Genomic DNA, 23,412 nt, shown 5'->3' with positions numbered 1-23,412 from the left:
GGCAGGCAGACTGATCTGGGAGTAACACCTGGGAGGGTCCAGCCCAGGGCCTTCTGCAGCCCAGTTATGTTGATCCCCACAAGGCCCCGGATGCATTCTGGCCTTCAGCCCTGCAACCAGCTGCCACTCCAGAGCTGAGGGGCCATGTGCCCCCTCCTCCCAGCCCTGGCCCCTGTCCTGTCCTTAGGGCTCAGCTCAGGGCCACACACCAAGAGGCAGGTGCCTGCCTGAGACACCTGCATGGGGAGTCATATTTGCCTCCAAGGCCATGAGCTCCTCGAGAACACGCAGCCTAGCCCCTGATGCAGCCGCAGTGCTGAGCTTGGTGCTCGGGACACAGTGCTCACCCCAGAGAGTATCTGAACCCGTTTTCACTACAGCAAAATGAGTAGACAGCAGGGGGAATCCCTCCTAAAAAGCCAAGTACCGGTTTGTCCTTCAGCACCAGGGACAGAGTCCAGAACTGCCCAGGGCGGGGACTGTAGGAGCAGGTGTTCCGTCGTTGGGTGGGATGGATGGAGGGACAGACGCTCTGGACAGACAGCTTGCACGGCTTACCCCTGGCAAGGCCCAGTGTTCCGAGAGGGAGTGCTTTACGACCAGCACTTCGAGCATTTTCTTTATGCTTTTCCTGCAGATGGCTCCATCCTGGTTGCGCCTCCACCTGTAAAAGGGGCAGCTCACGGGGACTCTGCGGCCAGCCCCCACCCCCCCAACTGAGGAGGACATGGGGCAGACAGGGGCAACCCTGTCTCCTTTCCCAACATGGCTCCAGGGGAAGAACCGAGACGGGGACCATTAGGATGTCTTTCCTGCTTCCACACCACTGGAGGGACTGGAGTGGACAGGCCTTTGAGGAAAATATTTTTTTATCACGAGCCTCAAAGAAGCACACAGCCTGGCCCCACCTGCTCCTCTCCCTACTCTGGAAATGCTGGGCGGGATTATGTGTATTTTCATCTTGTCTGTGGTCCTGGGCCCTGGCCATGGCTTTGCCCTCCTCCCAGAGGCCCGCTAACCGAGGGGGGCCCACAAGGAAGCAAGGGCAGCTTCCAGGGGTGGGGACAGGCCTGGGCTTTTCCGAGGGGACAGGGACACCCCCACCCTGCATCTCGGGTGCACTTACATTTATCCAGGCCCCACCATGAGCCTGGCACCATGTGCCACGTGCGATCTGTCCCCTCAGCTCTGAGCACGTGGGGAGGGGCCCGTGGGTGCCTCAGTGGCACACTCACCGGGTGATCACAGGCTGCAGCGTGTGGTTGGGTCCAAAGCAACCGAGGCTTCCACGTCCACGCAGTCCTGTGCGGCCCATGGGGTTCCTGGGGAAGACGGGTCTGCTTAGATTGCTGCCTGCATCCGGCGGGACCAGGTGGGGCCGTGGGCGGGGGCCACTCACGGGGCAGTGTGCCAACTCTACCTGGACCCGCCCTGGCTCAAGGCTCTCAGACCCCAGGCCGCTCTCCTCGGCGGGAGGCAGGGAAGGAGCCAGTGTGTGGAGGCTGGGATAGGATCCCCTCCACCAGCCTGGCCGAATCTGCCTCCCCACCCAGGACTGTCCACCTAGGGACAAATCTTGTCCTTTAGGGACTCCAAGAGATGAGGCAAGAGATTCAGGTCACCTTGGAGTTGGTTGGAAAAGAAAGAGATCTCCTTGGGAGCAGAAGTCCAGCACAGGTGTTAATGTGGCCGTCCCGACCCCTAGAGACCGTGTGACCAGCCCATTGCGCCGCACGACACGCGTCTGCATCCCAAGGCCTCACACATGCAGGGGCAGGGCCTGTGGGTCCCTCTGTGACTGTCCAGCCTGCTCTCTCCCACGGCACCACCTGTGTCCGCCCCATCGCACCTCCTGCCACCTCGACTGGGACCAGGGACTCCACGTTCACACCCCGCCGTCTCCCGCCACCTCCTTATACCACCTCTGGCTCCGGGCACAGACACCCGCTCCTGTTCCAGGACATTCCCGAGAGGCCGCCCCACCCGCCCCCTCTCTCAAGCCACCTCTGGCCCCGTCTGTGGTCCCTCCCCTAATTCTCATGGTGCCTTCCTCTTCCTCCGGCCCCTGGTGCTGCACCCTGGGCAGAGGAGGTTCCTTTATCTCCAGGACCCCAGGCTGACACCCAGAGGTGCTCACCAAGTGACTGCTGGGTGTGACGCCACCGTCACCCAACATCTTGACATTGGATGTACTCAGTGTACAATGGGACACGGTGCCCGTCCCCACAGAGAACATAAGTAGGAAACACCACCGTCCCCTGATGCCACCCCGCTGGCCCCTCAACTCCTCCCTCTCAGGGCAAGCCTGCTCTCTGTCAGAATCTGTGGAGATGGCGGGAAGTCACCAAGGGCACTCAGGGACGAGGGCCAAGCCCCAAGGCCAGCCGGGGTAAGTGCGCCTCCCCAGCTCCACGCCAGTGTCCTGGGAGACGCAGAGAGGGGTCTCATCGAGTGAGGCAGCGTTTTACATCAGCATCTCTTTTCTTCTGCATTTTGTTCACTTCTATCAGAAAGATGGCTAGTTTGCTAGGACAGGACGGCTGACCCCAGAAGCAAGCCCCACAAAGGCCCGGCTGACGCGGGATGGCGGGCGGCCGCACTCACAGAGGGAGCCCGTCCTGAACCACGTAGACCCCGTGGAAGCTCCGCCGGTCGATGGGTCCGTCCACGGCGTTGTAGCTGATCCCGGACAGAGGCTCCAGAGCGCTGGGAAAAGCGGAGAGGCCATGTCCCCGTAAGAGAGGGCAGTGACCAGGACTGTCAGAGAGCCCCGTGTCTCTGGCAGGTGCCCCCAGCCAGGTGCCTCCCCAGAATGTCTCAGCCCTTGGGGAGGACAGGGCACCCTGCCCAGGCAGGAGGCAGGCCCTCACCCTGAGCTCCTTCTGGCCATCACCCCGGAGCGCCTGCTGGTCCCCCACCCTCCCTCCTGCCCAGGGCCAAGGATGTGCACACTCACTTTCCCACGGGGTCCACCAAGCCCCTGTCCTTCCTGTCGTCTGTGTAAAAGGGCGGGTCGTAGATGAGAAACGCCGTCTGCACAAAGACGCCGGTCCTGCCCTCAGACTGGCACCCCCGACCACGGCTAGGGCCCCCGCAGCCCTCAGACTGGCACCCCTGACCACGGCTAGGGCCCTGCGGCCAGGATGACCGACAGCAGCACCTCTTCCTCAAAGCGCTCACGCCATGGACCCCGAGACAGACCCCAGAGTGCACAGGGTAGCTCTGAGCTCAGGCAGGCTGAGCGTACCACCCCCAGGGACCCAGCCGAGGGGGCTGGCGACGGCACTGGTGGTCCAGGGGAGCCCCCAGGATGGGGCAGGGGTCTAGGCTGGACTCCAGAGGGACTCCAGCTGGCAGAGACTGGGGAGAAGGAATGGAGGCAACAGCCTAGAATGTTCTAGAAAGGCCAGAGGGAAAGCCCGTGGGGGCGGGGAGGGCACACAGATGCTGCTGCCCTTCCTCTTCCTCCCTCCTCCATGCTATCCCTCACCTGCACTCACGAAAGGGGCAGCGACCAGTCCCTGGGGATGCTGGGGTCTGGGATGAGTGAGGCCACTGGAGGTAACGGGGCAGTCAGCTCCCTGTAGGGTCAGCAGCCCACTGGGCGCCCAGCTCCACCACCTCTAGCTGTGTGGTCCTAGTGACTCAGTTTCCCCCTCTGCCCAGCACGTCCCTGTGAGGCTGCACAGGCTTGTCCACCTGGCGCCTGGCCGTGTCCAGAACACGGGGCACCTCTGGCCCGGTGGGAGAGCGCCAGGACCCGCACTCACCTCCCAGGGCACCTTCTCGTTGGGCACGGGGAAACGGGTGACGTGGGAGTTGGGGTACAGGAGGTGCCGGGCGTTCACGTGGTGGGTGTCGCCCACGTCCTCCTCCTCCTGTCTGCCGTCCGGCTCAAGGTCCTGCCCCTCTGAGGCCTTCTGGGGTGCTGGGAACAGCCACAGGGAGCCGTGGGCAAAGCCGGGCCCCGGCTCAGGCACCTGGCCCACAGGACAGGGGCGTCCTCGATGGTCCTTTCCCCAGAACTGGGCCACCTCTGCCTCCCCGAGACCAGACTGAACACCACCAGCCCCGAAGGGGGGCTCCCCACTACGGCCCTGGGGGGACAGAGATCTGGGGTCGGGCAGTGTCCCCCCAGCCAGCACCTGCCTCCTTGTGTGGCTGCCCCAGAGCTCTCGGTAATTAGCTGGACTCACGGCCCTTACAGAAGCCCATCCGGCTAGGGAGGGCACGTGTGCCCCCTCCGGGGTCAGCACCGCCCCAGGAGGGCCAGTCTTGCCCATTTCTTGGCTGGCTGCAAACTTAGAAATATGGACTTCGGGGGGCCACCTGGGTGGCTCAGTAGGTTGTGTCTGACTTTGGCTCAGGTCACGATCTCACAGTTCGTGGGATCAAGCCCCGTGTTGGGCTCTGTGCTGACAGTGCGGAACCTGCTTGGGATTCTCTGGCCCTCTCTCTGGCCCTCCCCCTGCTCACCCCTTCCCTCTCTCTCTCTCAAAAATAAATATTAAAAAAAAAAAAAGAGACACACGGACTATGGTTTCTGCCACCTGGTCTGGGTCTTGGGCGCATCCTGGAGCGGCCCCTCCTGTATAGCATGATGCGCAGGCCCCCTCTCAAAGCCCCCCACCGGGTCCAGTCAGGGGCTCGGTTGTGCAGGGCCCCTGCTTCTGTGGGGCAGTCTACCCTCCCCCAGGCCCCTGGGACCCAGGAGCAGCTCAGTCGGCCTACCCCCAGTCCCCGCCAGAATCCAGCCCGCTGCGTCTCCTCCCCACAGACCCCCAGACTCAAGCAGGTACCAGCCGCTGGCAGGGCCGCGCACTTACCCGGGGCGGGGATGCCCTCCTCTGAGCCGAAGCCACCGTCCCTCAGGGCCTTCATGACCCACTGCAGCGCTCTGGACGTCTGGGCCACCTGGAAGGCACATCCCAAACAAGGTTTGGTCCACGCCTGCCTCCGTACAGCACACCCAGCCCTCCACTGAACCGGCGAGGGCACTATGGGAAGGCTGCAGTGACCCCACGGGCATCAGAGCCCGCCCTGCTTCCCTCGGTGTCACGGGCAGTGCCCACCCGTGAGACGCAATGGCCACTGGGACTGGACACGGCAGAGGCCGCTGAACCATCCTGGAGCCACAGTACGACAAGCCTGAGCCGCAGGAAGGTGGAGCGTGACCGCCCACCGAGGCTCCCCGTGGCTCTTGCTCCTCCCAGAGAAAAGAAACTCCTGGAAGTGAAACATGTTCAACTACGGGGGATGGTGGGAGCCAGGGGACCAACGGGGCCAGGAGAACTCAGTTCAGCAGCAGCTGCACCCGTTTGGGAGGGCGTCAGCAAGGCAGGGACCCACAGGGGAGAAGGCAGTCGGGGCAGACCCCCGTGTACAGCGGTCCCAGGGCAGGGGCTGGCTCACGGTGGGCACCCCACCGTCACAGGGCCGAGTGGCTTGCCCCCACCTGACACAGCAGAGCCGGGAAGGGACAAGACTCCTGTGGCAGCGTGTGGGGCTCAGGTGTTGCCTGCTGGGAGGCTGCTATGGGCAGCAGGGGTGCTCGTAATAAAGCCCCCAGCAAGAGGGGCACAGAGGGGCAGGGCCCCAACCTCCTCCCAGTCCACCCCTCTTATTCTGAAGGCCCGAGGCCTCCCTGACCGCCAGCCCCTGCATCTGCCTTGATTGCTGCACTTACTAAACCATACTGTGATAATGGGCATTTATGTCTGTGCCCCCCAGACTGCAACTCTCTGAGGGGGAGGCAATGCCTGTTTGCCTTGATGTTCCCCAGGCCAGCCCTGGATGTGGCATGGACGAGGGGCACAGGAAACGTGAAATGACGGATGGATGGGTGGATGAACGGATGAAGAGAGGGAGGGAGGGAGGGTGGAAGGAGGGAAGGAAGGAAGGGAGGGAGGAAGGAAGGAAGGAAGGAAGGAAGGAAGGAAAGATGGATGGGAGGAGGGAGGAGAGAAGGAAGGAAGGAAAGATGGGTGGGAGGAGGGAGGAGAGAAGGAAGCAAGGAAAGATGGGTGGATGGAAGGATGAAGAGAGGGAGGGAGGGAGGCGGGAAGGAGGGAAGGAAGGAAGGAAGGGAGGAAGGAAGGAAGGAAGGAAGGAAAGATGGATGGGAGGAGGGAGGAGAGAAGGAAGCAAGGAAAGATGGGTGGATGGAAGGATGATGGACGGACGGATGGGTGAACAGATGTTCAAGCACCTGAGCCCAGCTGGCCTGCAAGGTGATAACTCTCAGATGGGAGGCTGCTCAGGGCTGCCTGTCTCAGGTCCAGGACTTGGAGCCCAGCAGGCGTGGCCCGACTGGTGGGGGGACCGTCAGTGGGCATTGATGGGGGACGAGTGGGGCGGAGGCTGTTCATCGACTGCCTGCTGCCCGTTGGCAACGTCCTCTGAGCTCCCCCTCGTGCAGAAGCATCAGAACCTTGACCCAACGTTCCAACCGTCTGGGGCTGGTCTGAGACGTCCACACGCTTTCTGATGTTACTCAGCCCAGTGCTCCACCCAGACGTTCAAACGCATCTCGCTGCCCTGGGGCCCTCCCTCCCCAACAGCATCCGCGGTTAGCCTGGGAGAGCAGCCGCGGGCGTTTGGAATTCCCATAGCTTCTGGATGTGGAGTCCTGTGGCCACGGTCGCCTCGGAGGACAGCTCTGAGGAGGCCAGAGCTGGGGAGGAGAGCGGCTCCCTCAGAGCAGCCCATGGTGTAGACGCCCCACAGGGCAGGGTGGTGAAGCTCACGGGGAAGTGTTTGGCAGAACGTTCTGGAGGGCAAAGAAGGCACCTCTTCCGGTTGGGAACGATGGCCCCAACATCCCCCAGCTCCTTCTCCTGGCCGTTTCCCCGGCGTGCTCATCCTCGAAGCCCCCGCACCAGAGCGGTGCCCCGGCCAGGCAGATCCATGACCCGGAAACAGAGGCGCTGGCCTGGAACTCACCTGCTCCTCCAGGGAGGCCAGTCTCTGCTCCGTGGAGCCTGAGCGCTTCAGACTTTCCATTTCCAGCAGGTCCACCATGGTGCTGACCCTGAAAGAACACCCAGCTGAGCCCAGCCGGGCCGGCCCCAGGGGCCTGGATGTCGAGGATACACAACGCTAGTCTGTAGGTGCGAGTCCCTACCCGGGACCCCTTAACTTCAGGCACCTTCCCCTGAATCTGAAAGTATTTATAACCCGTTTCTGTGTAGAAGGAACACTGCCCACGGCCCCGAAGGGGAAGATCTTCCATCAAGTGGACGCCCCCAGCTCACACAGCCACACTGCCAGCCGTGGGAGCATCGCTGGGAGTCACACAGGGATGAGCAGTCCTCCCTCTGATTTGCTGACAGGCCGCTAGACAGCCAAGTGCAAAGATCAAAGCTGCTTCTGGGCACCGATGGGTTCGGGGGATGGGCAGTGCCGCTGTTTGGGGAACGTCTGTTTGGGTTTGTCTTATTTTGCTACCACATGGGGACGTCACCCAACTTTGGCTGCCAAGTGTATAGGCAAGGGATCCCGCGGCCGAACGCCGCTCAGACTCTCCTGCCTGGCTGTGCCCGGCGTTTCCTATTTCTCCCTTCAAAGGCACCTTCAGAGAACGCTCGTAGTAACAAAGTCAGCAGCCCCTTCAGTGACCAGTGAGTGCTGAGCTGGGCCCAGGACCCGCTGTGAACAGTTCTGGGGGGGGGGGGCAGTTTACTCCCCCCTTCACCACGTGTTCCTTAATCCCACAAAAGCCACGGAACCGCATCCTGCCGTGTTCCCCAAGTCAGCCTGCGGATATGCTGTGTGGTTACTGGAGAGAAGGTGACGGGGTGGCTTTGGACCCCTGTGACTCAGTCCCCATGACAAGCTTGTCGGAGACCCCACCTCATCACCAACAAACTCCCACCCCCACCCCCTTTGTAGGTGCATGTGGGGGTCAGCTCAGCTCAGCCCCGGGGGCTGTGGGGCCGCACAGGCCATGCTGCCTTGCCTCCCTGGGCCTCGGAGCCCTCACCCGACCAGGGAGAGCAGGTAGGTGGCTGGTGCAGGGCAGCATGACCCCCTGCGTCTCCAGCGAGACAAGCACCCGCTCTCCATGTGCCCTCCCTCCGGCATGCTCTGGAAGCCGTGCCAGGCGATGGCTGCCATCATTGGCTCCAGCCCACGGATGAGCTGAGAGACACCCAGCAAGGCAGGTGCACAGCTCTGAGGAGAGGGTGCTCGCCTGCCTGCAGGGAGCCTGTCCGCTGGCTGTCTCCCCCCCCCCACGCCCCCACCAGGCGGCAGGACGCCCCTCTCCCTGCACGGCCCACGGGACTGCACCAGGGCCAGGAGCTGCCATAGCCACATGGCACGTGTCCCCTCCTCTCCTGGCCCAGGGAGAGACACAGGGCCAGCAGGACCAGCTCCCCCCACCCCTGCCTCCTAAGGAGGTCAAGGGTCAGCCCTGCCCCCAGTGCTGGTGCAGCCTTCACCCTCCTCCCCACCCCGCGAGATCCGGGCTTCCCAAGGGGGGAGCCACGGGTCAGCTGGAGGACACAAGCTTCCCGCCCCAGGAGCAGTGCCCGGGCCTCTCCCCCAGGTGGGCCGTGTCCCCGGTGCAACTTGGGGCCGTGGGGGTTTCGCGCGCCCCTGGGCTGCCCCGGCCTCCTGTACTTATTGCCAATGTCTTGAATCTTCTGCTCCGGCCTCTGCTTCTGCTGGTACTGCTGGTTCTGCAGGTAGCTCTCTTTCAGGTAGATCTCCCAGGACAGAAGGGCGGCCTCCTCGTTCTTCTCCAGCTTGCTCTCTGCGGGCGCAGGGGGGCGGACAGAGGGGCCTGAACGCCGCGTGCAGGGGACACGGGAGGCTCTGGCGGGGAGGGGCCCTGACGGGGAGGACCCCGCCCCACGCCCGTCCGAGGGTCTGCACGCCTGCTGAGCCAACAGGGTTCTAGAAGGAGCAGCCACGCTCACCCACCGGCCCCCCGACCGCACCCCAAGCCAGCGGAGCGCGCCCCCGGGGACGGCGCAGGCGGCCTTACTGAGCTGCTTGCGCCGCCTGGCGGGGATCTTCAGGACCACCCTCTTGATGAAGAGGTGCAGGTGGCTGAGGAGGATGAAGGGGGGCGGCGCGGGGGGCCTGCCCTGGTACTCCTCTATCAGGTCGTGACGCTGGAACTTCCAGATCTGGTCCGTGTGCTCCTGGACCTGCTGGAATGTGTAGCTGGCGGGAGGCAAGGAGAGCGCGGGTTACAGGAGACCCGGCCGGCGCTGCGAGAAGGACCCGCCCACCGCGCTCTCCGGGGGCGAGAAGGGCCCGCCCACCGCGCTGCCCAGGGGCAGGAAGGACCCGCCCACCGCGCTCTCCGAGCGCGAGAAGGACCCGCCCACCACGCTGCCCAGGGGCAGGAAGGACCCGCCCACCGCGCTCTCCGGGGGCGAGAAAGACCCGCCCACCGCGCTGCCCGGGGCCCTCACTTGAACATGGCGATGAGGAGGTTCAGCAGCAGGATGTTGGTGAAGAGCAGGTACAGGCAGAGCAGGATGACCGTCAGCCACTCGGGGAAGGCAGGCTCGTGCCGGACGGCATCGCTCTCCGGGCACTTGGGCTTGTAGGGATCTGTGCCGTTGGGGCTGCACTGGTCCAGGCTGAAGTTCACACCTGGCGGGGGGGGGGGGGTGGGGGGGGGCACAGGGAACAAAGACAGCCAACGCCGAGTCACCAGAGCCCCTCGGCAATGGGCGTCCTCAAGGCCTGGACACCTGCACAACGGGGTGACCTCAGCTGTCAGCTCAGGTCCAGAGAGAGGCATCTGTCTACCCCCAAGCGTCCTCCGCGGGCGAGGGAAGTGAGGAGCCAGACCTGTAGTCCCGCCCCAGGCACATACACCCACCCAGCACCCAGCTGTCCCCTTCAGGCCACTTCCTGGGCCCGGGGCAGGGCCGGGGGATGGGAAGGGGGAGGGGCTGTCACCATTGAGACACAGCCCCCAACCACAGGGAGCCCACTGCCGTGGACAGAATTCAAGCGGAGTAAATGAACAGCTCTCAGGAAAAGAAGGGAGGCAGAGGAAAGGAAAATTGTGGCACAGGTAATGTACCCATACCCAACAGGTGATTACAAACAGAAATGTAGTCCCACGTTTGTAATAAAGTGAAGGGCATATTCAACAAAACATGTCCAGCTTGTACGTTAAAAAAAAACAAACCCTCCAAGGGGCACCTGGGTGGTTCAGTTGGTTAAGCATCCAACTCTTGATTTTGGCTCAGGCCATGATCTCAGGGTTGTGGGATCAAGCCCCACGTCAGGCTCTGCACTGACAGCGTGGAGCCTGCTTGGGATGCTCTCTCTCCCTCTCTGCCCCTCCCTGCCTCAAAATAAATAAGCTTAAAAAAAAAAAACTCTCACAAAACACACTAAGTGGCAGTTATTAATGATGGTTAACACCCGGAAGTGGGATTATGGACATTATTCTTTATACTTACTTGGATTTAAAATTGTCAACAATGAGCATGCACTAATTTTTTAAAACTGCAAGTCAGTATCCTGCTGCCCTGCGCCCAGTTGTCAGTCCCCTACAAGAAGGTGCTATGAAAAAGAAGAAAGAGGGGTGCCTGGGTGGCTCAGTCGTTAAATGTCCAACTTTGGCTCAGGTCATGGTTTCACAGTTCATGAGTTCGAGCCCCGTGCCCAGCTCTGTGCTGACAGCTCAGAGCCTGGATTCAGATTGTGTCTCCCTCTCTCTCTGCCCCTCCCCTGCGCTCTCTCTCTCTCTCTCTCAAATAAATAAGAACACTTAAAAATGTTTTTAAAAAAGAAGAGCTCAAATCAATAACATAATCTACCACTTTTTTTTTTTTAATTTTTTTTTCAACGTTTATTTATTTTTGGGACAGAGAGAGACAGAGCATGAACGGGGGAGGGGCAGAGAGAGAGGGAGACACAGAATCAGAAACAGGCTCCAGGCTCCGAGCCATCAGCCCAGAGCCTGACGCGGGGCTCGAACTCCCGGACCGCGAGATCGTGACCTGGCTGAAGTCGGACGCTTAACCGACTGCGCCACCCAGGCGCCCCAATCTACCACTTTTTGAAAGAGAGAGAGAGTTCAAGCAAGGGAGGGGCAGAGAGAGAGGAAGAGAGAGAATCCCAAGCAGGCTCCACCCTATCCACACGGAGCCCGACACAGGGCTTGATCTCATGAACCATGAGATCGTGACCTGAGCCAAAATCAAGAGTCGGCCACTTAACCGACTCAGCCACCCAGGCACCCCAGTAACACAACCTTCCACTTTAGCCAACTAAGACAAAAGAAAAGCAGACTGAACCCAGAGCAAGCAGAAGGAAGGAAATAATAAAGATCAGAATGCAAATAAGTGAAATGGAGAATACAAAAGCAATAAAGAAAATCAAACCAAAATCTGGTTCTTGGAAAAGACCAACAAAATTACAGCCCTTTACCTAGACTGATCAAGGGGGAAAACAGGTTCAAATTGCTAAAGTTATAAACGGAAGAGAGAACATCACCACCAACCCTACAGAAATAAAAAGAACTGTAAGGAAATACTACAAAATTGTGTGCTAACAAAGTAGATGGTGTAGAAAAAATGGACAAAAAGTCCTAGAAAGAGGCAAGGCACCACAGGGGACTGAGGAAGAAACGGGAAATCCAGACAGACCTGGAACAAGGAAAGAGACAGAAGTAATAATTTTAGAACTTCACACAAAGAAAAGTTCAGGCCCAGGTGGCTTCACTCGTGAATTCTCCTGAACGTTTGAAGAATTCAAACCAATCCTTCACAAAGTGTTCCAAAATAGTGAGAGGAGGAAACACTGCTAACTCGTGCTAGGAGGCCAGTGTCACCCTGATACCAAAACCAGACAAAAACATTACAAGAAACGAAACCACAGACCAATGCCCTTTATGAACATAGATGCAAACATCCTCCACAAAACGCTAGCAAACTGAATCCAGCATCACATAAAGAGAGTTACACACCGTGACCGGGTGAGGTCTGTCCCAGGAGGGCAGAACCGGTTTCACATCTGAAAATCAGTTAATGAACACACCGTGTTAGTAGCATAAAGAACAAAAAATCATGCAGACATTTCAACAGGTGCAGGAAAAGCGTTTGACAGAGTCGTGCCCGCTTTTATAATGAAAGCAATCAAGACACTAGGGGTGGGAGGGAGCTTCTTCACCCAGATGAAGGACGTTTACAAAAACCCGCAGCGAACTTCGTACTTAATAGTGAGACTGAAAAAAACTCCCGCCTCTAAGATCAGGCACCACAAAGAGATGTTTGTCCTGGATACTTCTATTCAATGTTGCACCAGAGGTTCTAGCCAGGATAATTCAGCAAGAACAAGAAGTAAAAGGTATCAGGTGGGAAAGAACAAGAGAAAATATCTCTATTTGCAGAAGACATGATCTCCTGCACAGCAAATCCCGGGGAATCCACTAAAAACTGGTAGTGCTATAAAGAACCTCAGCAAGATCGACGTGCAAATACAATGTATTTAAAAAAATTTTTTTAATGTTTATTTTTGAGAGAGAGAGAGAGACAGCGCGTAAGCGGGGGAGGGGCAGAGGGAGAGGGAGACACAGAATCCAAAGCAGCTCCAGGCTCTGAGCTGTCAGCACAGAGCCCGACGCGGGGCTCGAACTCACGAACTGCGAGATCATGACCTGAGCCACCCAGGCACCCCACGTACAGCGCGTTTCTATACCTTAGCAACAGACAATCCAAAAATAAAATGAATAAGGCAATTCTCTTTACAACAATATGAAAAAAGAATAAAACACTTAGGAATAAACTTAACAAAAGCAGCGTAGCTTAGACCCGGAAAATTACAAAATTTTGTTGAAGGAAGTTAAAGATCTATAAGGAGAAAGACATCCCACGTTCACCGTCAAAGTCCTGGATGCTTTTTGGAGAAATTGAGAGGTTGATCCAAAAATGTGTGTGGACCCAAGGGACCTGGAGGCCAAAGCAATCTTGAAAAAGGAGAGCAAAGTTGAAGGCCTGACACGTCCTAATCGTAAAACTTACTGCAAAGTGACACTCACCAGGCTGTGTGGTGTTGGCCCAAGAGCAGACACACAGATCAATGGAACAGAATGGAGAGTTTGTAGATAAACCCTTTCATTAATGGTCCATTGGTTTTTGACAAGGGGCCAAGACAATTCAATGGGGATTTCAACAAACTGGGTATTTGCATGCAGAAGAGTGACCCCTGCCTCACACTGTTTACAAAATTAACCTAAATAGCTCCAAGGCCAAAAGTAAGAAGTTATTCTAACTTCTAGAATAACAACACATAAATGGTCACGATCTTGGGTCAGGCAGCGGGTTCTGAGATACGACAGCAAATGGTCACGATCTTGGGTCACGTAAATGGTCACGATCTTGGGTCAGGCAGCGGGTTCTGAGATACGACAGCAAATGGTCACGATCTTGGGTCACGTAAATGGTCACGATCTTGGGTCAGGCAGCGGGTTCTGAGATATGACAGCAAAAGCACAAGTGACCAGAGCGACTGGGGGGGGTAGACTTCGCCAAAATTAAAAACTGGTGCTTCAAAGGACACCATCCAGAAAGGGACAAGACAGCCTGCAGCATGGCGGAACATATTTGCAAGTCAGAAGTACGAGAAGGGACTGGCGTCCGTATAACTCAGGAAGAAAGAAAAATAACCCACTTGAAAAATGGGCCAACGATAGGAGCAGACGTTTCTCCAAAGAAGGCACGCGAACGGCTCCGTGAGCACACGAGCACATTTGCCATCAGGGAAATGAGACGCGTCTCGTGCCCACTGGGATGGCCAGAAGCAAGAAAGACAACAGTGACAAGCCCGCTCGAATCTGGAGCGCTGGGCCCTGTATTGTTGCGGTGGGGACGCGAGACATGGTGCAGCTGCTGTAGAAAATAGTGTGGCCATTTCTCAAACTGTTAAAGACAGCACACAACCCAGCAGGCATACATTCCACTGCCTGACCTTCATCCAAGCGGGAGGGAAACACGTCCACACAGACACATAATTGGAAACATCACCGTTACAACCGTTCCGAGCAATGTTATACATAACAGCCAGAAGGCAGAAACAACTCAGGAGCTCACCGATTTACAAATGCAGAAACAAAATGTGGCCTGTCCGTGCAATGGAACATTGTTTAACAACAGCAAAGGGGGACTAAATGCTGACGCAGGCTACAATATGGCTGAGTCTCGAAAACGTCACGCTAAGAGAGAGCAAGACGCAAAGACCGCACGTTGCATCATGCAGTTCATACGAGATGTCCAGCAGAGGCAGACTGTTTAGAGGGAAGGCAGATTAGAGGTCGCCAACGGCTGGGGACACGGGGAGTGACTGCTAAGGGGGGTGGGTGTCTTTGGTGGGTGATGCAAATGTTCTAAAATGCGATTCCGTAAGTACGGTGAAAACCACTGAAGCACACACCTCAAACAGGTGAGCTTTTCCTATTAGGTGTTCTATCTCAAAGAAGCTGTCGAAAAGAAAAAACTCAGCGTACAGAAAGGATTCTCTCCGTCTAGAGGAGGAGGAGGAGGGACAGGGTAGCATGTGGTGTCCGGCAGGGGTGTCAGAGCCCCAGGCCGCACCCTCGGCCCACCCCAGATCTCAGCCACGGCCCAGGCTCCCCCCACCCCGCTGATGCCAACCCCCCCCCCCCCCGCCGCAACTAAGCATCACATGCACTGGGTCTCCTGCCACACGGGCACCCGGGGAGCCACCCCACTCCCCGCCCCTCACCTCCCAGCCTTCAGGGAGCTTTCCAGGCACCCCTGCCGGAGCCGTCAGGGACCCATGTCCTACCGTCGATATAGGCCGGCATCTGGCCGAAGATGGTGAGGTATGACTGGTAGACGACCCCCCGGAAGATCCAGTCCACCCGGCTCTCGTTGTGGATGAGGATGGCCTGCTTGGCCACCCCGAAAGACACCACCCACACCGCCAACAGGAAGAGGAAGAAGAAGACGTCCTTCATCTGCAGAGACAGGGTGGCACCAGCTGCAGCCGCCCACCCGCACGCTCCCGCTGCCCCCCATACTCAGGCTGTGTGCTCTGCGGTGGTGGGAGGAGCTGCTGTCACCCTGGACGGGGACACTTGGGGCCACAGCCCTGGCCTGCCCCACATCCTAATAGGGTGCTGGGCATGATGTGTAGGAGGGGCTGGGTATGACTGTGACCCACGGAGGGAGTGATAGGAGCTGTAACAGGGGTCGGGAATGAGCTGTGGAGATCAGGGGAGGCTGTCTGGAAGAGGTGACATACAGGCAAAGACCTGCGATGGGCATGCTGGGGTTGGGAGCCCAAAGGCAAAGCAGGGACGTGCTTTGCTCAAGCCCTGGAGCACCCCGCTTGCAACTGGCATCCGGACCCCCTGATCCCCTTACCATCCGCTTCACGATGATGATCTTGGGCCCCAGTGTCTTACTGATGGTGAAAATGTGCATCAGCCGGAGGCAGAACATGATGAAGTCCAGAGAGAGGATGATGCGCCCCGGGTACAGCAACGCTGGTATGAGCCTGGCCCCCAGGCAGAATCAAGGACCCCTGAGCTCACCGCTCCCAGAGCCCGTCCCCAGCTGCCCGCTCACCTGACCAAGCCCACGTGTGCTCTGGAGGCCCCCGGACCCCAGAGAACTAAAAACAGGGTGTGAGCTCATGGAGCAGTGCCTCCAGGGAGGTGTTATCCGGAAAGGTCCAGAAGCCCAGCCTTGGGCAGGGGAGGTGGGCCATGCTGGCCTCTTGGGAAGCAGCATGGCTGGGCTGGTCCCTCTTGCCTCACGGAGAAAGGGACTGAGGCAGGGACACCCGTGGTCCTAATGGGCAGGGGAGCGGGCGGGGCCCCAGCAGGGGCGGAGTCATTGGGCTGCAGGTGCGCAGCCCTCTGAGGGGGCGGGAGCTCTGGCAACTTCCCCTTTGCTCAGGGCAGATTTTGTCCCCCAGACAGACAGCAGACACGGCCAGAGGGGACGTGAGCCCGCCGGGCTGCGGCCGCAGACGGGAAGCCGCAGGGAAGACAGGCCGCTCACCTGCAGGTCAGTCCTGCTATGAACAGCAAGATGGCACCGATATCCAGTTTATTCCAGAAGTCACTGAAGTACAGGAGGGCCATCTTCATCAGCCCGAACTCGTCAGGGTCATAGAAGAGCTGCGAGAGGACGAGGTTAGGGGTCTGTCTTCACCAACCTCACCAGCAGCAATGAAAACACTCCCTCCTTCCCGGAGAGTGAGGCTAGCCAGGAAGAGGACAGATTCCCACCGTCCCCGGGGACCCTGGGGCGAGGAAGAGTGGGAGAGGAGCCCAGGCAGAGGTGTTGCCAGGCGGCCCTGAGCCCACCGTCCGACCCACCGCAACCCTGCTCAGTCCGCAAATGTGTGTGGCAGGGACAAGCCCCTCCTGTCTGTGTGAGCCAGCTTCCCACAGGACCCCCGGCTTCCGCAGAAGACCCAGAGAAGCAGGACCACGGCAGCCCCGGTCCCCGGCACCTGGATGGGTGGGGCAGACGGCCCCCCTCGGGGAGGAGGTCACACCCACCCTCCGATCTGGGGCTTTGCCCCCTGGGAGCGGGTCGGACTTCAGGAGGCGGCACAGCCAGAGGGGAAGCCAGCTGGACAGCGCCGCCTCCCGCACTTGCCTCCCGGGGAACTCTGATGCCACCCCGGACCCTGACTGCAGCGTCTAGGTGCCCGGTTAGCCCGCCGTGGGCCTACGGAGAAGGTGAGCCAGCCGCGGGTTCCAGTGCCGGGGGACGCGGGTGGGGATGGGGACCAGTGGACAGGCCGCGGGGGCTGGGGACCCAAGGGAAGCGGGGAAGGGGGCTGGGCGGGCGCACCTGCCGCAGCTCCTCGCACACGAGGGAGAAGAGCCAGAAGTAAATGAGGTACTCGCAGCACGAGGGTGTGGGCTGGAAGTCCACCATGAGCACGTAGGCGAACAGGCAGAGGAAGGCAAAGTAGGACAGGATGTTGAGGTGGAAGATGACCACGGGGGCATTGAAGAAGGCTCGGACCCGGGGCAGACCCGGCCCGGCCTGCAGCCTCCTCTCCCTGCAGGGCAGACGCAGACGGGAGGGGGGTGGGCTGAGAGGGGCCTGGAGCCCAAAGGACCTCCGCCTCCCCTAAGGAGCAGGGCCACCGCGCTGGTGTGTTCCCGTCATACGGCAGAGACGGGCCTGGGCACAGGGGGCATCCATGCAGCCCACGGACTCTCCACACACAGCCACATGGGGGCTCCACCACAAGGCCCTGCATGGGGAGGGCCCTGAGAGCACCTGTCTCTGGTTCCGCCGGGACTGAAAATAAATATTGGGCCCAGAGATGCTCAGTGCAGGGGGGAGCTCAGTGCAGAGCCAGTGCTCAGGGCAGGTGGGTGCTCAGTGCAAGGGGGTGTCCAGGTCATGGAGGGTTCTCAGTGCCGGGGTGCTCATGGCAGGGGGGTGCTCAGTGCAGGGGAATGCTCAGTGCAGGATGGGTGCTCAGTGCAGGGGGAGCTCAGTGCAGAGCCAGTGCTGAGGGCAGGGGGGTGCTCAGTGCAGGGGAAGCTCTGTGCACGGGGGCTGCTCAGTGCAGGGGGGTGCTCAGGGCAGGGGCCAGCTCAGTGCAGGGGTGTGCTCAGTGCAGAGGGGGTGCTCATGGCAAGTGGTGCTTAGGGCAGGGGTGCTTAGGGCAGGGGTGCTCAGTGCAGACAGGGTGCTCAGGGCTGTGGTGTGCTCAGTGCAGGGGGTTGCTCAGGGCAGGGAGCGTGCTCAGGGCAGGGCCAGCACTCAGTGCAGAGAGGTGCTCAGGGCAGGGCCAGTGCTCAGCCCATTTTTGGTGCTTGGCACGGTAGGTGTTCAGCACACAGAGAGTCCCCTCCCCCCTTGCCTCCCGCCTGCATGCCTCTCTATCACCGTAGGACCTGGTAGCAGCCACCAAGACAGGTGTGGCCTGCCCCCAGCAAGCACATTTGGGAAGGAAGGTCTGGGGCCCTGCACCCCTCCCTCCCCCTACAGCCCAGCGGCCAGGCTGGCACCTGAAGGAGATGAGGCCGGTATAGAGCAACGGGAAGGCCAGCATACACACGATCACCCGCCAGAGCCCGTTGTCCACGCAGAGCTGGCCCCACCACACCTTGGTTAGAAAGGCCTGTGGACAGAGGAGGCAGCTTCAGGCCGGTGGGCACCCCCTGTGCCCCACCCCTGAGGGTGAACAATGTGTCTTCTCGGCGCCACACGCCTGCATGCCCCAAGCACGGCACTCTGAGCCCCCGGCCACGCAGCGTGGTGGGCAGCACGGGACGGGCCCCGTCATCTTCCGGCGGAGGAAGAGGCTCGGGTGGGCAGGGCCGGGCAGTCTTTCCCGGAGGTAAGGGCTGGGGCCGCGTGGAGGACTGTAGGCTCCCAGGTAGGGGACCCCCCCGCCCACTCTCTCTTAGCACCAGTTTGCTGACTTGCAAAGGGAGTGGAGAGGGTGTGTCGGTCCGCAGCACAGGACCAAGGCCCAGGCCTGTCCCCGGGTCCCCGCAGCACAGGGACCCATGTGCCTCTGTGTGAGCGGGGGCTGCACCCGCACCGGCAGCACCACGGACAGCTCCTCCCGGAAGCAAGCCTGCAGCGCTTCACCTGGACGCCTCCGTGAGACACGAACTTCATGTCCTTGGCCTCCAGGGCTAGCTGCAGGCAGGTGGTCTTGCCCCAGGCCTCCGACACGCGGGTGAGCAGCTTCTGAGCTCGGTCCTCATCCTTCCGGTGGCACTCGGTGAACACCCCTGGGACGAGGAAGATCGTGTCGTGGCAGCAGGGTCCTAGCCCCCGATGCCGGGGCACAGCGTCAGGGAGCAGCCCCAGCCGATGAGACGGTCTGGACAGAACTGGGGGCGGAGGATGGGGACGAGGATCCTGGGGTGACAGGCGAGGAGGGGAGCCGTGGTCCAAGGCCGCCACCTGTGGACTCACCGATGGCTCTGTGTTCATACTCGTCAGCGAGCGCCAGCATCTCCTCCAAGCTGTCCGTGTCCTCCTCCTCCTTAGACAGCTCCTTCAGGATCTTGCTGCAGGCCAAGGCCGCGGCAATGCAGTCCTGGCTCTGGGCACCAGGGAGGCCACAGTGAGAACCTGGGTGGTCCAGCCCGGGAACCCCAGACACGCTGCCCAGGGGCGATGAGAACAGAGGCCCCGCGACACATGGGCCACTAGCTGATTACTTGTGCTCCTGTCTGTATCACTTGGGTCACCCCAGATCTAGAGGTGAGCCTTAGCTGGTGGCCCGGGCTCCCGCGCTGGCCAGTGGGAGCGGTCTGCTCGCCCACCCGGAGCACGGGCCTGATCAGGCACGAGTCTCAGCGCTCCCTGGGCATCTGGTCAACCCCCGGCATGGGGCTGAAGGGCAGAAACGGGACCGGGTCCACGCAAGACCCCTCAAGGCTCTGGGCGCCCTGCCTCAGCGGCACCAGGGATGCTAAGAAAATCTCAAGGAAAGCTCTCAAAGCACTGCCTGGTCAGAAGGCAGCACTGGCCCAGGACGAGGGGCCGGTGGCAGAGCCTGGAAATCTCTGGGCCTCCCATCCACTTTGCCCCACAGAGCACGCCTGAGGCCACGGTCAGGCCCAGCTCCACCACGGACCCACCACACACTTTGGGAGAGGGCAAAACCCCCAGAACCACAGACCAGGTAGGAAGCCACCCATGCTACTCTGCTGGCGTCACTGGGGAGGGGACCGGTTCCACAACAGCAATTTGGAAAGGCCAACACTGAGAGGTAGGGGACCTCTCTGAGAAAAAAATGACACTTTGTTTTAAGAAGAGAATCTGCTTGAAGTAAAGGAGAACCACGTGTGAGAGACTTGGGTCCACAACACTTGGCTTCAGGCCCCACCTGGCATGTCCTCCGTCATGACCACCAAGCTGCCCACGGGCCCAGTGGCAAGGGAGCTGCTGACCGATGTTCTCAGGTGGCTCACAAAGGGGCTCTTCCCCCATCTAAGTACCAGACTGTCTCTGTTGAGACCCCTAACGGTCAGTGGAAAGAGATGTAGCACCTCCGGGGATGTAACTTGCCTCCAGACTGTCTAGTGAACAGGACGGCCACAGCACAGGTGCCGACCCACCGGAACCCCCGTGTGGGCCATGGAGGGCGGCTCCTCCCAGCTGTGTGTGCCCCCTGAGCTCAGCCCCTGGACAGAACGGCAGGGGGCAGCACAGCTTCTTAAAATTCTTTCCTTGCCTGAGCCAAATTCTCTGTTCTCCACCACTGGGCACCCTGGGTCTCTTCTGGGGTCATGGACGCCCAGCGCCCTCCCTCCAAGGCCACGTGCTCCTCCACCTGCTGTCGGCACTGGCTTTCTGGCCACACTCCCTGGCTGAAGCCCCGTCACTAGTCCACATGTAGCCGTGTGTGCTGAGAAACAGGTCTGGTTACCTGTGCCCAGATGATTTCTGCCAGCTCCCGACGGTTCTGGATGATGGCCCAAATGAGAAGATCACGGACTGGGTCCACGGTGAAGGCCACGTGGCCTGGTGAACGCTTGTAGAGGGACCGGAGACTCACTCCCTGCACCTGGTGAGCAGTGGACATTCAGAACCTCTCCTAGGTCCCCACTAGCTTCAGCATCCCTGGGTGTGCCTGCTGAGCATGCAGGTCCTGAGCCCAGCTCCACACCTTTCTGGAACCACTGTTCCTGGAGGGTGAGCCCTACAACCTGCACCTTCAGCAACACTTTAGATCAATCTCGTGTACACTGGAGTTTTAAGACCATCACTCTGGAGACATGTGGAAACACTCAGAAAGTGGAAAACCCAGCTAAGTCCTTTGCCAACAATTGTAGCCTCATGTTACACACCAGGCACCTCTAGTCTCCTTCATCTTAGCTGACGGCCTCCAGCCTTTCTCTGTGAGGTAAACTTCCAACACAGAGTCTGTCATAGATTCGTGGCAGTGAGCTCCTCAAGGGAACCTACAGTGTCGCCTGCAGAGAAGACCAACAAGGAACTGTTGCTGAACAGACAAGGATTACTTGTGAGCAGGAGGGCCCCTTGCCCCCAGACACACTCAATTTACACAGTCACATGGGAATCCAGCTTCCTGGCTGATCAGTAGGTAAACACCTACTCAGATGGTCTGGAAATAATTACCAGAGGTGAGAACAACTTCCCACTTCAAGCACAAAACTCCACTTTCTTCAAGTCATCTTGTACATTTCCTAAAAGCTTATCTTTGTATTTTTAAAAACTTAATCGACAAATTAAGTTGTAGACACAGTTAACTGTAGCTTCCAATTTTGACCTTCTTAAGGGGCATCTTAAATACGCTGGAATTAAGAAATGCAGAACTGTGGGGGCGCCTGGGTGGCGCAGTCGGTTGAGCGTCCGACTTCAGCCAGGTCACGATCTCGCGGTCCGTGAGTTCGAGCCCCGCGTCAGGCTCTGGGCTGATGGCTCGGAGCCTGGAGCCTGTTTCCGATTCTGTGTCTCCCTCTCTCTCTGCCCCTCCCCTGTTCATGCTCTGTCTCTCTCTGTCCCAAAAATAAATAAACGTTGAAAAAAAAAAAATTTAAAAAGAAATGCAGAACTGTGAATATACAAAACCAAGCCACAGCCACGTCTTTCTCCAGAGTCAGGCATAGCCTACCTGGGACGATGGATGAATTTGAAAACTCAAGGAAGCGGGTAATTTTCTAGCAGAAGAGGAAAACCCAAATCTAATCTTAGAACACCTAGAAAAGCTCAACAGATCAATTATCAGAAAAGAAACTGAGAAAATCCTCAGAGCTACTACTGAAAAAGGCACTGAGCCCTGATGGACTCCTAGGAGAGCCTGCTGATCTGTAAGAACAGGGAGTTCCAGCCACATAAACTGTTCCAGAGCAAAGAAATGAGGAAGATTTCCCAAGGGTTTCCACAAGGACAACATCAAGCTGATACCAGAACCTGACAAAGACAGCCCCCAAATAAAACCACAATCAAAGCTGCAGACATTCTGATGCAAAAACCATGAAAATATCAGGAACATAATCCAGTATCATAGTAAACACATGTTACAACGCAATCAAGTTGAGATCAAAATAGGATTAACAATGTTTTGGTAACAGAGCGCCTGGGTGGCTCAGTTGGTTAAGTGTCTGACTTTGGCTCAAGTAATGCTCTCACGGTGTATGGGTTTGAGGCCTGCGTCGGGCTCCATGCTGACAGCTCCGAGCCTGGAGCCTGCTTCAGATCCTCTGTCCCCCTCTCCCTCTGCCCCTCCCCTGCTCACGCACTCTCTCTCTCTCTCTCTCTCTCAAAAAGAAACATTAAAAAAGCTTAAAGAACTGGGAGACGGATACTTGCTAACATAAATTCAGAAGCCAGTCTCCCACTTAACACCGAGATGAGTCAAGATTCCCATCAAACACGGACGGAGACTAGAAAACAATCTCTCCCGTGCTCCTGTGTGGCAGTGCACATGCTGGGCACCTCACAGCGATGTGGCGGAATCTTGCTGACCTGACCACGTGAAAATCCAATTTCATCTGGTGGCCAGGACGGGGGGGTACAAGGCACGAAGGAGACCATTTTCCCTGCATAACCTTTTGTACTGTCTGAAATTTTTAGAAAGGGAGAATAATGGATGAAAACATGTCCCCAAAGTTCATACATTGAAGCCCCAGCTCCTAAAGTGACCGTATTTGGAGGTGATTAAGGTTGAATGAGGTCATAGGTTGTGGCCCTGATCTGATGGGACCTGTGTCCCTGTAAGAAGGGGAAGGGACGCCGTTGCTCTCCGTATCTCTCTGCCTGCACGCCGAGCGAAGACCACGTGAGGACGTGGCAGGAAGGCGGCTGTCCTCAAGCCAGAAAGAGAGGCCCCCCTAGAAACCGGCCCCGCGATGCCTCGAGCCCAGACTTCAGCCTCCAGACCGTGAGGGACTAAATATCTGTTGTTTAAGCTGCCCGGTCTGTGGTATTTTCTTATGGGGGCCCTGGCAGACTACAATGGAGCATATTTCTTTCCCAATAAAAATAAAGGACAATTTCTTTTAAAAAGAAGCCCTAAGGACATAGCAGCGGCCCAGCACACGGGCCAAGTGGGGCTGGGGCCACGTCACCAGCACGCACGTTTAGCTTGATGTTCGGCACGGGAAGCAGGAGCCGCGGCCGGTCGCCGGTCCGGGGCCGGGGGTACAGCGGCTGCGTGAAGTCCCCCAGCAGCTCCCGGAGCACCTGAGCCACGTGGTGCATCTGCACCCGGGGGGCGGGGGGCGCGCAGACCGGCCGCTCCGGCTCCTCGGCCAGCACCTTCTGAAGCTTGCTGTGGAACAGGCAGGAGGGGTCCAGGTTCTGGTACAGGTAGAGCAGGGTGTCCCACGTGACGAACTCCTTCAGCCGCACCCCGTTCTCCAGGAAGAGCTTCACGAATTCGGGCTTGTTGGAGATGAGGGCGGCCGTCATCACGGGGTGCAGCTCTGAAGGCTGAGAGAGAGCA

At 58.8% G+C, this 23,412-nt stretch overlaps 1 protein-coding gene and 1 non-coding gene across 22 annotated transcripts in view; both read right to left on the bottom strand.

Moving 5' to 3' along the window:
• TRPM2 (transient receptor potential cation channel subfamily M member 2) overlaps window positions 1–23,412 on the bottom strand; it is a 55,563-nt gene that overhangs the window by 4,620 nt on the left and 27,531 nt on the right. For 11 of the 21 annotated variants that reach the window (XR_006965632.1, XR_006965633.1, XM_047099070.1 and 8 more), the window contains 18 exons: window positions 23,046–23,399; window positions 20,371–20,508; window positions 18,909–19,038; window positions 18,576–18,721; window positions 17,987–18,099; window positions 16,809–17,022; window positions 16,005–16,123; window positions 15,363–15,495; window positions 14,782–14,953; window positions 9,426–9,609; window positions 8,990–9,171; window positions 8,623–8,755; window positions 6,943–7,030; window positions 4,827–4,914; window positions 3,771–3,928; window positions 2,605–2,706; window positions 1,236–1,322; window positions 428–664 (listed from right to left, as the gene is read on the bottom strand). Coding sequence is in view for 17 of the 21 variants with exons in the window: in XM_047099070.1 (XP_046955026.1) it covers window positions 428–664; window positions 1,236–1,322; window positions 2,605–2,706; window positions 3,771–3,928; window positions 4,827–4,914; window positions 6,943–7,030; window positions 8,623–8,755; window positions 8,990–9,171; window positions 9,426–9,609; window positions 14,782–14,953; window positions 15,363–15,495; window positions 16,005–16,123; window positions 16,809–17,022; window positions 17,987–18,099; window positions 18,576–18,721; window positions 18,909–19,038; window positions 20,371–20,508; window positions 23,046–23,399 (2,778 nt within the window). In the remaining 4 variants the exon portion in view is untranslated. The other 10 variants (XR_006965634.1, XM_047099078.1, XM_047099087.1 and 7 more) reach the window with 5 other exon arrangements.
• Window positions 529–605, bottom strand: LOC124527423 (Z6 small nucleolar RNA). The gene has a single exon (XR_006965873.1). It is a non-coding gene; the product is annotated as a Z6 small nucleolar RNA (small nucleolar RNA).

This window comes from Lynx rufus, unplaced genomic scaffold (assembly GCF_022079265.1).
Source record: "Lynx rufus isolate CCGP_SWC_20201006 ecotype Redwood Valley unplaced genomic scaffold, mLynRuf1.p SCAF_5, whole genome shotgun sequence".
Taxonomy (NCBI): domain Eukaryota; kingdom Metazoa; phylum Chordata; class Mammalia; order Carnivora; family Felidae; genus Lynx; species Lynx rufus.
Note: the sequence above shows the minus strand (reverse complement) of the source record. Positions and strands in the feature narration are given on the sequence as shown.